Source organism: Artemia sp. Qi Xiang Cuo, chromosome 11 (genome assembly GCF_049724085.1).
Source record: "Artemia sp. Qi Xiang Cuo chromosome 11, ASM4972408v1, whole genome shotgun sequence".
NCBI lineage: Eukaryota > Metazoa > Arthropoda > Branchiopoda > Anostraca > Artemiidae > Artemia > Artemia sp. Qi Xiang Cuo.
Window position 1 is genome coordinate 30757126 of NC_142804.1, and position 14210 is coordinate 30771335.

Genomic DNA, 14210 nt, shown 5'->3' on the forward strand with positions numbered 1-14210 from the left:
TGTGGTCCACTGAACTTTCCAAAGTGTCAAAGGTCTTAGAAAATAAACGTGTAGCGTATCGTTTACGTTATATGAAAGATAAAGAGATTCTTGTCGGTTTTTACGAGTATGAATTACAAAAAGTTAAAAATAGTTGAATGTATCAAATTTAAAAGATATTAAATAGTCGCACTCGCAGGGGTAAGAGACTTTGCTTGTTTTTTGGATAGGATACAACTCTGACTTTGGTTCTCGGATTGCCGCTGAAGACGTTCACAATGCCTAATCATTTTTATGTGACATTCATCTCCAATGTCTCTAACCCCCTCTATGAGGATTTGAATAGAACTTGCAATTTTTGGACAAAATTCTCCTCTGCCAACAAATTTTAGGGAAAGTATGAAGCTGCTCTTGTTCATTGTATTCTTAAGAATACTCATGACATCCTGAGAAATGATTTTACATATGATATAAAAGTTAGACCAAACGATTAGGTAAGGAAGAGGAATTTCATATATTCATATATACCAGAATCTCACTCATATATACCTGCATCTCATACTTTAATATATACCCACATCTCACTCTAAAAATACAAAGAATATGGTCGTATGACCGATTTGCGTCTTAAAATGAGTAGAAAATCTCTGCTCATAAGATTGATGCATTAGATTGGTACAGTGGAACATGGTAGGTTTACATTAGCTCTCCCATTGAGAATAAATGGTTCATCTCAACAATAATCTGAGAGATTTTATTGGACTTAAACGGAATATAATCAAGGGAAAAAGTGCAGGTACCATTAGTGGCATGAAATATGTTATTTTTGCAGACTATCTACCCGGCTTCTTATCAGACAATCATATATTTCTTTATGCGTCCTTTGTTGAGACCACTGTATGTATAATTAGCAGTATGATATTTTCCTATCTCGCCCATTATAAAAACCCGGACCGAGGTGCGAGTGCTCCAGAGAACGTATAAACATAAGCGACATTAGATCTTTTCATGGGTAGACAAGTCAGATTTCTCTTGAACGCGAAACTTGGCTTCAACTTTGGAATACTAAATTTTGAAGAAACTAATTTTAAATTAATTTATTCCAATACATATATGAAAATCGGTAGCTAGTAGTGCAATGTTATTATTAGATGTTTTTAGGAACTAAAAGTAGGTTTCGAGGTCTCGAGTTGGTTTCAACGGCATTTTGAGAAGGTTTACGCCAAAACAAATGCTCCCAGTTAATTGAACCACTAATGGCAGATAAAATGAGAGGAGCTGTTTGTACGTTCCGATATATATATATATATATATATATATATATATATATATATATATATATATATATATATATATATATATATATATATATATATATATATATATATATATATATATATATATATATATATATATATATATATATATATATATATATATATATATATATATACATATATGCATATATATATATATATATATATATATATATATATATATATATATATATATATATATATATATATATATATATATATATATATATATATATATATATATATATATATATATATATATATATATATATATATATATATATATATATATATATATATATATATATATATATATATATATATATATATATATATATATATATATATATATATATATATATATATATATATATATATATATATCTGTATCTAAATTCACAAAGTGCAAAGATTTTCAAACAGAGGTGTTTATTTTTTAAAGTTCAGGAAAGGTCTGCCCATTTCATACGAAAAAATTGATTGAAAACGAAACTAGTCTTATCTCAACTCTCCGCCAAAACAGGTAATTAGCCTTTTTCAAGTTTCACAGGAACTACAATCTGAGACAATAAATATCACTTCGTGAAATAAAATGATAAATCATCCAATGGTGGATCCAGAGGGGGGTGCGAGGGGGCGCCCCCCTAACGTAGTCTAAAGTAGTGTAATTTCCCTAATTAACACAAGTTTGCATTAATTAAACTTGCTCCTAACGTAAGTTTATCGAATCAACCTATTTTGCCCCCCCCCTCCCTAAGAAATCCTGGATCCGCTCCTGAAACCATCACATCTATTCCATCAGTTATTAGAAGAAAAATATTCCTTATTTTCACAAATTTCATCAAGCCCCCGCTCCCTTTTTTAGAAATCCTACGTAGGCCAATCCGTTAAGTCTACTGTATATAAATAATAGATTAAGTCATAATTTGTATATAAATTAAGTCATACCTGTAAGGTTGAACAGTTGCAAACCACTTGACCGGCTCACCAAGTTTTTTTCTGCTTTCGCAATTACGAATAATACAATTTCGAACCATTTCTGATTGATTGACGCATACACACTAACCCGCTAATGCATGAATAAGTGGGAGGAGCTTTTTTTCACACCGAGAATGAAGAGCCAGAAATCATCTGCGGTAAACTTACTGCCTTATTATATATACAGTGGTTGAGACATCGAGATTCGGTAATACCAATGTCCCCCTCCTACGTATTCTTGAACTAAAAACCACTTACGAACATTTTCACCAATGCAATATAAAGCACCATCAACATATTCCTGGAAACACTTAATATTTGGAACTCTGTCAGTTAATACTAAGAAGTTAATTAGGTGATCCCTTAGCAATAGCAAAAGGTTTGGCTGTGATTGCATGTCATTTGTGACCCGTTCAGTGAGATGGCTAATAGAAAAAGTACATTTGTCTGTCCTGATATTGATTGCTATGTTGCTACTCTTAGACCACGACAATTGGGTCATGGAATAGACTATTACAAGGGTCGTTTGTCAATGTTGGGTTACGGCCCGGACAATTGGTTTGTTAAGTTGTTTCGCTCTGCACTACCCCAGGATAAAAAATTTATATTGATCCAATTGTCGCGGATTTTTCGTTCTCTACACATCACCATTGGGGCTCTGGGAAGGATTTAAAAGAAAGTGTTTCACAAAATCTCAAGTCCACTGCAAGTTACAAGTGCGATCCCTTGGCGAGTGATTGAAATCACGACAAACTGGAAAAGGTTTAGAAGGGGTGAGAAACACCTCATCACCCATCAGTCTCAACTCAGGTCAGAGGTGAAACATATCACTCTTGACAAAGAAAAAAAAGAAACCAAGACTAAAAATTTTTTAGATCGAAATAGGATTTCTTTTCCTAGAAATGGCATATCTACTACACAAAAAATATCACCCTTCAGTCACCTCATCTACAAATCTTTTCAATGCAGAAAATGTTGATGTTAGTGTAAAACATGGTTACTATGAACAATTTTATCCGCAACAATCACTCTCTGAAGACGTTCATTTTCAAATTTATTCCAGTGAAAACTATTTCACAGGTTTAACTTCGACATTTATAGATTTGCATGTGATTGTCAAAAAATCTAACAATGAAAAACAAGTGCAGCCGAGGGGTTATCCTATGAAAATTGTGTACTGCACAATTTGCTTAAACAAATAAGTGTCTACATAAATGGAACGTTGGTGAGCACAAGCAACAATCTATCAAAATATGCAATTTACATAAAATTCATGCTGATGAGGGAATCCACTCGGAATCGGGGATTATTCACTAGGTTATTTTCAAAGAGAGTTCACTGACAAAGTTCATACGAAGTCTTGATGTAAATTTCCGTCTTTAATCTTGTCCAAAAGTATTTCACTGTCTAAATAAATGGATTTGTCCCCATTTGAGATTTGAGTGAAGATTTTCTGTGAACTCTCCCTGTTCACAGAAAATGTGAACAGGGAACTGTGAGAATAATCTAGTGAATAATCCGGAGTTTGATTATTTTGTGTATAACCCGAAAAGTTATTTTTTTTGTTTATAAAAATACTTGTTTCAATTATGTTATTTTAGTAATACTACTGATGAGGATTGCTGTGTATGTGCTCGACATATTTTGACTTTTGTACCTGTTTTTTTCACTGTCTAAATAAATGGACTTATCCCCATTTGAAAATTTATTTACTCGTCCTAGAACGGCTCTATGGTCTAAGAAAAGAATACATAGTTTAAGGGGTTCCGTGAAAAATAATGGACATTTGTAAAGCATTTTCAGTGATGACTGTCTCACTTCCAAAAAGAAAATGGTTTGCGATCGATAAAAATGAATGTCTTCTAGAAGGAGGAGTAATCGGGTGACGTCACATATCAAATAAATTAAACTTGTTTAGAAAGGATTTTTTAATGTCGATATATTTGTTGTTTCCATGCAAAAATGTCCGTCTTAAACAAATTTCTATGTAGTGTTCAAAAGCAAATCCACAATATCATTTTGTTTTAATTATTATGTCAATGAATTGGACAAATGCATCTGGCCCGTGACGCAAAAGTTTCATACAATAGTCCAAAGACGGAAAATTATTTTTCATTATTTCGAGAGAATATTTTCCTTTGAATAGATAACTCTTGAAAATCATCATTTAGAATCAAACATTTTCCCAAAGTCACTAGATTCCGCATGATGTTTTGTTTCTCAAATCCAATTATTTTTAATCTTGACAGTCTCACTACCGATTATAGACCAACAAAGAATGAATATTCTTTCTAACTTTTCATCGCCAGTAAAATATCAAACAAGAAAAAATAATAAAATCACTCCTTTCTTATATATTGATTCAGATCGTTGTCTTCAATATTTTTCACTAATGCATTTAATCCATCTTGTCATCTTTGTATATGCATTATGTTCACTTTTGCTGCAAAACAGAACTGTTCTTCCAACTTGGAGGCTCTCAATGATATTACATGTCTCGCAAACATGTCGTCACATTTTAGGGTTAGCCGACAACCCTTTGTAATTTCTACTGCTACGTTAGGTACTCTAAGTTTCATTTTGCCATTACTTCAAGTTCCATTGGTCTGAAAAAATACATTAGTAAAGAATATGCAAAGAACAATATCTTTGATGTTGACACACAGAACTCTTTTTCAATACTGAGGTAAATGAACCGTAAGATCTAATAAGCCACGCAAGATTACGTCATCCTCCACGTAGGTAAACAATCTTCTATTATGTAACATACAGGCGTACTATAAAATTACGTAAGACCCTGGTGTACATAATAACATCTTGAAGGTAACATTTGCACATGTAAACAAACAATTCCTATTACGTAACATACAGTTGTACTATAGTATTACCTAACAAACAGGTGGACTATATTATTGTGCATGACCCAGATGCGCGTAATAACGTCTTGAGGGACTTGTAACTCTAATAGTATACCCCCACGGCTGATTTTAAAACTAAATCCCCCTCACAATTTGTAAATATATAGCCCTAGACAATATCTGACCTATTAATCGATTTCCAGGGAATTGAAAATTATATTTTGAAACAATACTGAATCATAAATAAAATAAACCTACTCTTTTGTTACCATACTACTAGTTTCAAAATTGGGATCTTGGTGCAAGATCACCATGCTGTTTAAGGTCAGGCTGCATCTTTGAACAACAGCCCGGGCTTTCTTATTTCTAAGACATAAATTAGACACAAATTAAAGAAATATACCGTTGGATTATCAACTTAACTTTCTTTTCAAATATAGTAGGCCTCATCACTGCTATTGCTAACCTGACCTATTTATACTTATTCTTTCGTATATTAGGGGGTTGGCCCCTCCTTAATACCTCACTCTTCACGCTAAAGTTCTATAGTACTTTTAAAAGAGCTCCGCATTCGAATTAAACGGCTCTTGTATTTCAGAAGTCATTCTTAAAGAATCGGGACAAAAAGTCAAACTTTAGCGTAAAGAACGAGGTATTAAGGAGGGGGCAACCTCCCTAATATACGAAACAATTTTTGTTTATTTCATGTTTTAATGTTGCTCCTTACTTTCAGTTGAAAAACTAGTTTTTTTTATATTTAATTTCTGATCGTTTTTCGAATAATGCTGGGAAATCAAGCTTCTCTCCATAGAAAACCCCCTCTCCCCCAGAAAATTCCTCAAAGTAAAGCTTTCATTGCGTAAATAACCCCACCCACACACTTGAGTTATCCCCACGGGTAATTCCATCCTCGCTGAAAATCGTTGAGGGAAATTTTTCGCAGACGTTTTTAAATCATGTCAGAAATCCCCCTCCTTGGAAAATTTTTCCCAGAAATACCACTACCCACAGTGTAACTATTTTATTTCAAAATTCAAGTCATAGCTCTTCGGTGAAAGAAAAGAAAAAAAATGGAGAACAACCGGAGTTTGTACTGATAACCTCAGAATTTAAAGACGAGCCCTGTACCAAAAAGTTATCAGCTATACGCATGAATTCCGAATGCTGGTTGTGGATAATATAGGCACAATTCACAGCTTAAGGTCATTTCCCCAGGGGCTGTGGGGGGTCATCTTATCCCTAAAGCCACATTTAATGCACCAAATAGCTATTCTAAGCAAAATGGCTATCTCATAATTTTAATTGGACAAATTTCGAGGAGGAGGCTGGGGAGGACGGATAGCTACCTCCTCCAATCTTTTTGATCATTTAAAGAGGGTGCTAGAGCTTTTAATTTCCGTTTGAATGAGCCACGTGCCGGTCTTCTGGGAAAATTGGTTCGTTACGATTCCCCTTTTATCACCATAATTGTATAACTCATAGCCCTTTCCTCAGGGACTATGGAGGGTCGTATCATCACGGAAAGCATAGTTACTGGGCCTCTGAACTATGCTGAAGAACACATATCTCGAAATTTTGATCGTACGACTTGGGGGGGGGATGGGATGCTAGATGCCCCCTAATATTTTTGGTCACTTATAAAGAACACTAGAACTTTTAATTTCCATTCGAATAAACCCTCTGTCGATCATCTAAGACCATTGGCTCCTAGGAAATTCTGTTTGTTCCTTCTAGAAAAATTGGTTCGGTGCGGTTCCCCTTATATCACCATAATTCCATAACTTTTAGCCCTTTCCCGAGGGACTATGGAGGGTCATATCATCACCAAAAGCATAGTTATTGGACCTCTGAACTATGCTGAAAAACACCTATCTCAAAATTTTGATTAAACGAATTTGGGAGGTGGGGTTCGGGTTCCTAGCTGCCCCCTATTATTTTTCGTCACTTATAAAGAGCACTAGAACTTTTGATTTCCATTTTGAATACACCCTCTGCCGTTCTTCTAGGACCGTTGGTTCTATTCGATAATCCCTGGGGAAATAACAGAAAAAAATAAACACGTATCCTTGATCTACAAAATAAAAATTCCACATTTTTGTAGATAGAAGCTTACAGATAAAAGCTTACTACAAACATTTCACATTATTGTAGATAGAAACCACTAAAGTAGGGTTCTCTGATATGAAGAATTTTATCGTGTGATTTTCTTTAAGATTCCTTCACTTTAAGGGGGTGTTTCAGCCCGTTTTCGAAAAAATTTCAACAGGCTCATATCTTTTCATGGCTAACCCTAAACTTAATGAAACTTATATATTATTGTTATAAAAATTCCGTCTTTTTAGATTCGGTTACCATTGAGCCGTGTCGCTTCTTACTACAAATCGTTACTACAAACCGTTTGATTCTGTAGTTATCCATGGGAAGTTTCTTGGGGATGAACGTTCCAGTTGTCCAATCTTACATGTGCAGATGTTCCGTTTGCAGATGTTACATGTGCTTTGTCCCTGACGACGGGGGTTTGTGTTCTGGTGCTACTGGTTATTTGGTTTGGAACGGTGGCCAGTGGCGTGACTCTGTAAGCTCAGCTAGAGTTGACCTAAGTCTAAATGGGTACCTGGAGAAATCAGGGTAAGTTGAACAGGAAGGCTTTGTAAAACCAAAGGAGAGCTGGCTCCCGACCCATCGCACTTCCTGTCTGGAGGGCCATGAAACGTAAATCAGCACCGCCGGTAGGGACTGTAAAGTCCAATGCCATATTCTTTATTACTTTTTTTATGTACCGGGGAATTATCTGGGGGATTTTTCCATGAGGGGGGGGGGATTTCCGGAAAAAAAAATCCATGGAAGGAATCTCCTGTATGATTTGAAAAACGATCAGAAATTAAATGAAAACCACGCCTTTTTTCAAAGGTAAGTAAGCTAAAGAGAGTTTCCCATTCGGAATTGTCTGTAAAAAAATTTCTGGGGGAATTTTCAGCGAGGATGGATTTTTCCGGGGGGGGGGGAATTGACAAGGGAGGAACTTTCTATGGAAGAATCTCTTGTGGGGTCGATTTTCCATGGAGGGAGAGGTGGACTTCTCGATATTACTTGATAAACGATCAGAAATTAAATAAATAATACATTATTGACTTTTTGCCTAATTCTTTCAGAACGAATTTTGAAACATAAGGGCCGTTTAATCAGAATATGAAGGTTCATTCAATTACTTAAGAAACTTTAGCGTGGAGAGTGATGGAATGAGGAGGGGACAGCTCCTCTCATATACGAAATAATTTCATTTCGTTTTAAGCTTTCATGCTCCTCCTTACTTTCAGTTAAAAATACTTGTTTTTATATTTATTTAATCATAGGTAGCGCAATAGTGCTGCCTAAGTAAAGAACGATGTTGGCACAATGTATTCCTTTTTTTTTTTTTTTTTTGGTTTCATGGTCTTAGACTAGGGCACTTCGTATCGAAGGAGTTGTCGTAGAAACTTCAAAAAGGGCTCATTCGATTGGAAATTGGAATGGCTAGTGACCTTTTTATAATAGTCGAAAGTGATTGGAAGGTAACTAACACCCCTTCCACGCCCACCATTTCCCCAAACACATCCAATAAAAATCTTTAGATAGCTATTTTGTTCAACGTAGTTGAAATTTTCGAAAATTAGGTCTTTAAGGATGACAACCCCCCCCCACATTCCTCAGGGCCATTTTTGTAAGTTATGCCCTGGGGGCATATAAGGTTTTTATAGAAAGTTTTGTCGTAGAAACTTCCGAAAAGGCTCATTTGATTGGAAATTGAAAGGGCTATTGCCCTTTTTAATAGTCGAAAGTGAATGGAGAGTAACTAACCCCCCTCTCACTGCCACCATTTCCCCAAACACATTCAAAGTTTAGAGATAGCCATTTTGTTCAGCGTAGTTGAAAGTTCTGGAAATTATGTATTTGAGAATGACGAACCCCCTAGAACCCCTAGGGTAAAGGTTGTTAGTTATGCCCTGGGGGAATATTAGATTTTTATAGATAGCGTTGTCGTAGAAACTTCAAAAAGGGCTCATTCAATTGGAGGGCTAGTACCCCCCCCCCCCCCCTCTCACGCCAACCATTTCCCCAAACACTCCCAATCAAAATTTTCAGATAGCCATTTTGTTCAACGTAGTTGAAAGTTTTGGAAATTCGAACTGGAATCGAAGGACGAATACCCCCCCCCTCATGCCCATCATTTCCCCAAACACTTACGATAAAAATTTTGATATAGCCATTTTGTTGAAGGTATTTGGAGGGTCCAAAAATTATGTCTTTGAGTTTGACGACCCCCCACAACCCTCAGTGCTAAGGTTGTAAGCTATACACTGGGGACATAAAATGTTTTTATAAGAAGTATTGTCGTAAAAAGTTCAAAAAGGGCTAATTGTTTTGGAAATTGAGAGGCCTATTGTTCTTTTTAATAGTCCAAAGTAATTGTAGGGAGAATCACACCCCCCCCCCCTCCCCCCTCCCCCACGCCAATCATTTCTCCAAGCATTTCCGATCACGATTTTGAGATATTCTTGTTGTTCCACGTAGTTGAAAGGCCTGGAAATTTGAGGAGGACACCCCCTCCCCCGATAGCCCTTAGGGCAAGGGTCGTAAGTTATGCTCTTGGGGCATATAAGGTTTTTATAGAAAGTTTTTTCGTAGAAGCTTCAAAAAGAGCTCATTCGATTGGAAATTGAGAGCACAAGTGTCTTTTTTATTAGTCGAAAGTGATCAGACAGCAAATGACCCCCCCACGCCCTTCATTTCCCCAAACACTTCCAATCAAAATTTGAGATAGCCATTTTGTTCAACATATTAAAAGAGCTCATTTGTAAAATGATGTGAAGAAATCAAAAATTAAACACTACTATTTGTGTCATAATTTTGAAAAGAGTTTATGTTGTTAAAAATTTCTGAAAAAGCTTCGCCAGCATATAAATAGCAGGCTAAACTATAAATTCTTAAAGGGAAACCGGAAAGATTCAAACTATTATTTTCTTTTTCCCTGAAAAAGACTATGTCAATATAAAACGAACAAAAATTAATTTAAAAAACTTTTTCCGCAAAAGTTTTAAAAAAAGTAAAGAACTTAATTAAACCAAAACTGAACAAAAACAGAATCAAATAATCTACCAAGCATACAACTACCACAAACCAGTATCAATAAATAAATGAAATGCAAAATGAACAGAAATTAAAAAAAATAACAGAGTTAAACTCAAAACAAGCAGAAATTAATATAAATAGGGTTCAAAACCCATATGCTTTCTAAGAGCCAGAATATAATTTGTACTTTACTGAAAAAATTCTTTTAAATGTTTTCACTTTTATAACTTTAAGAAATCAAAAATTAATTAAGATTTTAAGGAATAAATATCAGCATTAAACTGACAATGCATTTTTTTTCGTTAAATTCGTTTGAATTTTTTCAGTAAAGTACAAATTATATTCTGGCTTTTAGAAATCATAGGGGTTTTGCCTCTGTTGTTAGAACAGATTCTTTTGCTCCCCTTTCTCCTCCAGAGGGGCAGGATTATTCCAGCTCGCCAGTCTTTTGGGATCCATTCAGTGCCCCACACTACAGAGAACAGCATATGAAGCCAAAGTAGCATAGCCGGTCCGGCATACTTCAAGAACTCAGTGGATATCCCGCATATGCCTGCCGATTTGTTCTTCTTCAAGCGTTTTACTGCTGAGTGGATGTCTGCAGGCATGAAAGGACTTTCCGAGTCATTTGTCAGCAGTTCCTGAGTGTTGGTGGCTAGCTGGTGAGTTCTTGGTCTCTCTGCGCTACAGCTTTGGCATTGAGGAGGCCTGAGAAGTGGTCTTTCCATCGGCTGACCTTTGCAGCTTTGTTACTAAGTGGTTGGCCGTCAACGGAGACAAAAGATGCAACCAAGGGTGCTTTGTCGCCTGTGAGATCAGAGAGATGCTTGTACAGACTGCCAACGGCACCTTTCTTGGCTGCACATTCCAGTTCATTTGCCTTCCTTTCCACTAACAGCTTCTTGTCTCACTGTATCAGTTTATTGCGGACGCCATTGAGGCTTCTATAAGTCGACATGTCATCCTGTAACCTTGCCTTGCGCCTCTACACTATGACCTTAAGTGTATTTGACTGGCGTAGGCTGGGAGGCCATTAGGTAAAAACCCTGGATAATGGCTAAGGTGCATACCAACCATGGCCTTAAATCCTCCCAGCTCTTCAGAGCCAAGTGAGAATCATGGTTCTTTGGTCCACCTTCAAATGGTATCCCTTGGTGAAATTTTGAACTTACTATTGTGCTTTAAAACGTAAGCTAGTAGAGTTTTTGCTATTTCAATTGAATTTTAATTTCTAACTTTAGGAATATGGTGCGTCATAAAAAACGTAAAAAACAATAAAAAGACACAAAGCAAAAAAATTGAAATACATGGTAAGTCTTTAGAAGTCGCCCCCAAGGAGCAAAAAACCCTGGAGAACGGCTAAGATGTATAGCAATCATGGCCTTAAATCCTCCCAATTTTTAAGAGACAAGTAGGGGCAATTGTTCCCTGGTCCACCCTAAAACACTATCCCTTGGCAAATTTCCAATTTTTTTTATCGATCCTGAGGTTCATTTATTGTTGCTAAGATTTACCTAAAAATGTGTGTCAGTTTAAAAAAAAAGTAGGTCAATGTATCCAAAATCAAAGGGAGCGTATGAAAATTTTCAAAATTTTACTAGAGCCCTAGTAGCCCAGCGCAGCGAGATGCTAAGATGCTCAGTAAAGCAAAGCACTCTTGCCCATGAAACGGGCTGGACAAAAAAAAACAAACGTGAAACAAGTCTCGAGTTTTAAATTATTATGAAAACATCTTGGAGTAAAAAAAAATTATTAGAAAACATTCAAGGAAGATTTCATTTAGATGAAGGTAGGTGAAATAATAATCTTGAAATTCAATCTTTTTGATAACCTTTTGTACCATCGATACTCTCGAAAAATTCCAACTTTTCTCATTAATTTTTTTTTTGTCAGAATGTCTCGGATGTCACTTTTTCATCTACCACTGTCGCAATTTCTGGTGTCGACCGTGATCTACTCTACGTTCTAGACTACTTCTTTTACAAAATTAGACCACATGGAATTCAGCTATTGGAAAAATCACTGTAGTATTTATGTCTGTGTGTTGTTTTTGAATAAAATAATTATTCTACCAAATACTATCATCTATATTTTTATCATTCCGCTATAATTGATGGGGTTCAGAGATTCTCCAAAAAAAAATTTGACAAATATGTTCAAACTTATTGAAAGGGCTTTATCAAAGCTTGAGAAAGAGTAATTGTGTAGCCGAACGCTGGCATGATCTATGACATGTTCTCTCATTATTGCTATCTTTTCCTTGTGAATAATCAAACTGATTTTTTACTACTACTAGTAACAACTTACTGCAGCACCAAGCCGACTGAGACCAATAGAGCTATGCACATTCCTCTTCCGAATCAATTAACTTAAGAGCCTCTCTTTTTAAACACCCTCAAGAAGTTCCAATTTCCCTTAAATCCTATTGTAGGACCTTCTCCCACTCAATTCGGGAACGACCTGCTTTTTGTTTGGCCCTAGATGGTTGACCGAGAATCAGACTGCAACTCAAAACAAGCCGTAGATAATTCCTGTTGAAAAATATAATAGGGCCTCCTCCTTGTTTTGGAGCGCCCACGTTTCAGAACCATAATTGACCACTATCATCACTGTAGCTTCCAATATTCTAATCTCGGTCCGCAGACCTATCTTCCAATTCTTCTAAACTTTTTTTCAACTAAAAAAAAAACACTATGGGCCACGGCTATTCTACTTTTAACATCTTCAGTGCATCCACCAACATTACTTTTAATACTACCTAAGAAAATGAAGCTATCCACTTAATTGATCTTCTCTTTACCAAGTGTCCCCTATTCACCTTCATTTATCCCCAATCTAAGCGACTTAGTCTTCTTAACATTAATTTTCTAGCCTTATTTTTGTGCCCTGACCGCAACCTTGCTTAACTCCCGATTTAATACGAAAACAGCAATGTTACTCTCGTACATTGTACTAATCACTTTAATATATTTATCTGTTTTACCACATAAGGATAGGACCTTCACTAAAGCTCTTCTATTGGCTGAATCGAACGCTTGCTCATAATTTAAAAAGCTATGGACTATAGGGGTTTGCTTACTCAGCTACTTCTGAATTATTAATATAAGAGTAAAAATCTGATCGACACATCCTCTGCCCTTCCTAAAGCTGCACTGTTCTTTCCCTAAATTTTATCTACAGATTCCCTAATAAAAATACCATAATTCAGTGGGTTCTACAGGAGCATATACTACTATTACTGATACATTGTACTTTTAATCGTAAAATAAACAGCTAACATTCCACTAGTAATATCTTTCTAACCTAAGCAAAGTTTAGCAGCTTTGTTATTCATCATGAACCCTGATCCCCACCCATGCACCCCGTCCTTCCTGTCTGAGCAAATAAATTCTGTATCACAAAATTTCATGTTCACTACCCCTGGGAAAAATATGTTTCTGAAACTCCTAACGAGTCCAGTTCAAAACCTCTGAATTCGTCAGTCAAAGTGTTAATACGATAATTGCTTTGAACTTTGTGACATTCCAAGTTTCAATTTCAATATTATTTAATTCGTCGAAATAATTATGGCCTCAGGAACAGCAACGGGTCCCAGACCAGAGCAAGACGGGGACCAACACATCTTCTTAAGGTTACACGAAGCGCTTAATCCAACTTAGAACTGGACAGCAAGAAGTCCCTGGGACCTCCAATGTGAATAGAGGCTCTGGGCATTTCTGGACCTATCTCGGTCATGATATGGTTTTACAAACAGCTAAACCTTTAAAGATAGAACTTCATTAGTTTTGTTTTTTCAAATAATCTTGGAATAGTGAGAAATGCTGTAAGTTATAGAAATTTCCCCAAAATTTCACTGAAAAAAAAAAATCTAAAGAGCCTGAATTGGATAGACATCGCGCTAGTATGGGAGCTTGAGAACTGCCCGAACGAAGGTGACGGTTATTATAAAATGAAATGTAAGTGTGTGTTC

The 14210-nt window shown here is 36.0% G+C and overlaps 1 protein-coding gene across 2 annotated transcripts in view; it reads left to right on the forward strand.

Moving 5' to 3' along the window:
- Positions 1-12310, forward strand: part of LOC148946866 (glycoprotein-N-acetylgalactosamine 3-beta-galactosyltransferase 1-like) — a 73906-nt gene extending 61596 nt beyond the window's left edge. For both annotated transcript variants that reach the window (XM_089096681.1, XM_089096680.1), the window contains exon 6: positions 12134-12310. In XM_089096681.1, coding sequence (XP_088952807.1) covers positions 12134-12192 — 59 coding nt within the window. In that variant the 3' untranslated portion in view covers positions 12193-12310. The remainder of the gene's footprint in view (positions 1-12133) is intronic.
- Positions 12311-14210: the final 1900 nt, after the last annotated feature.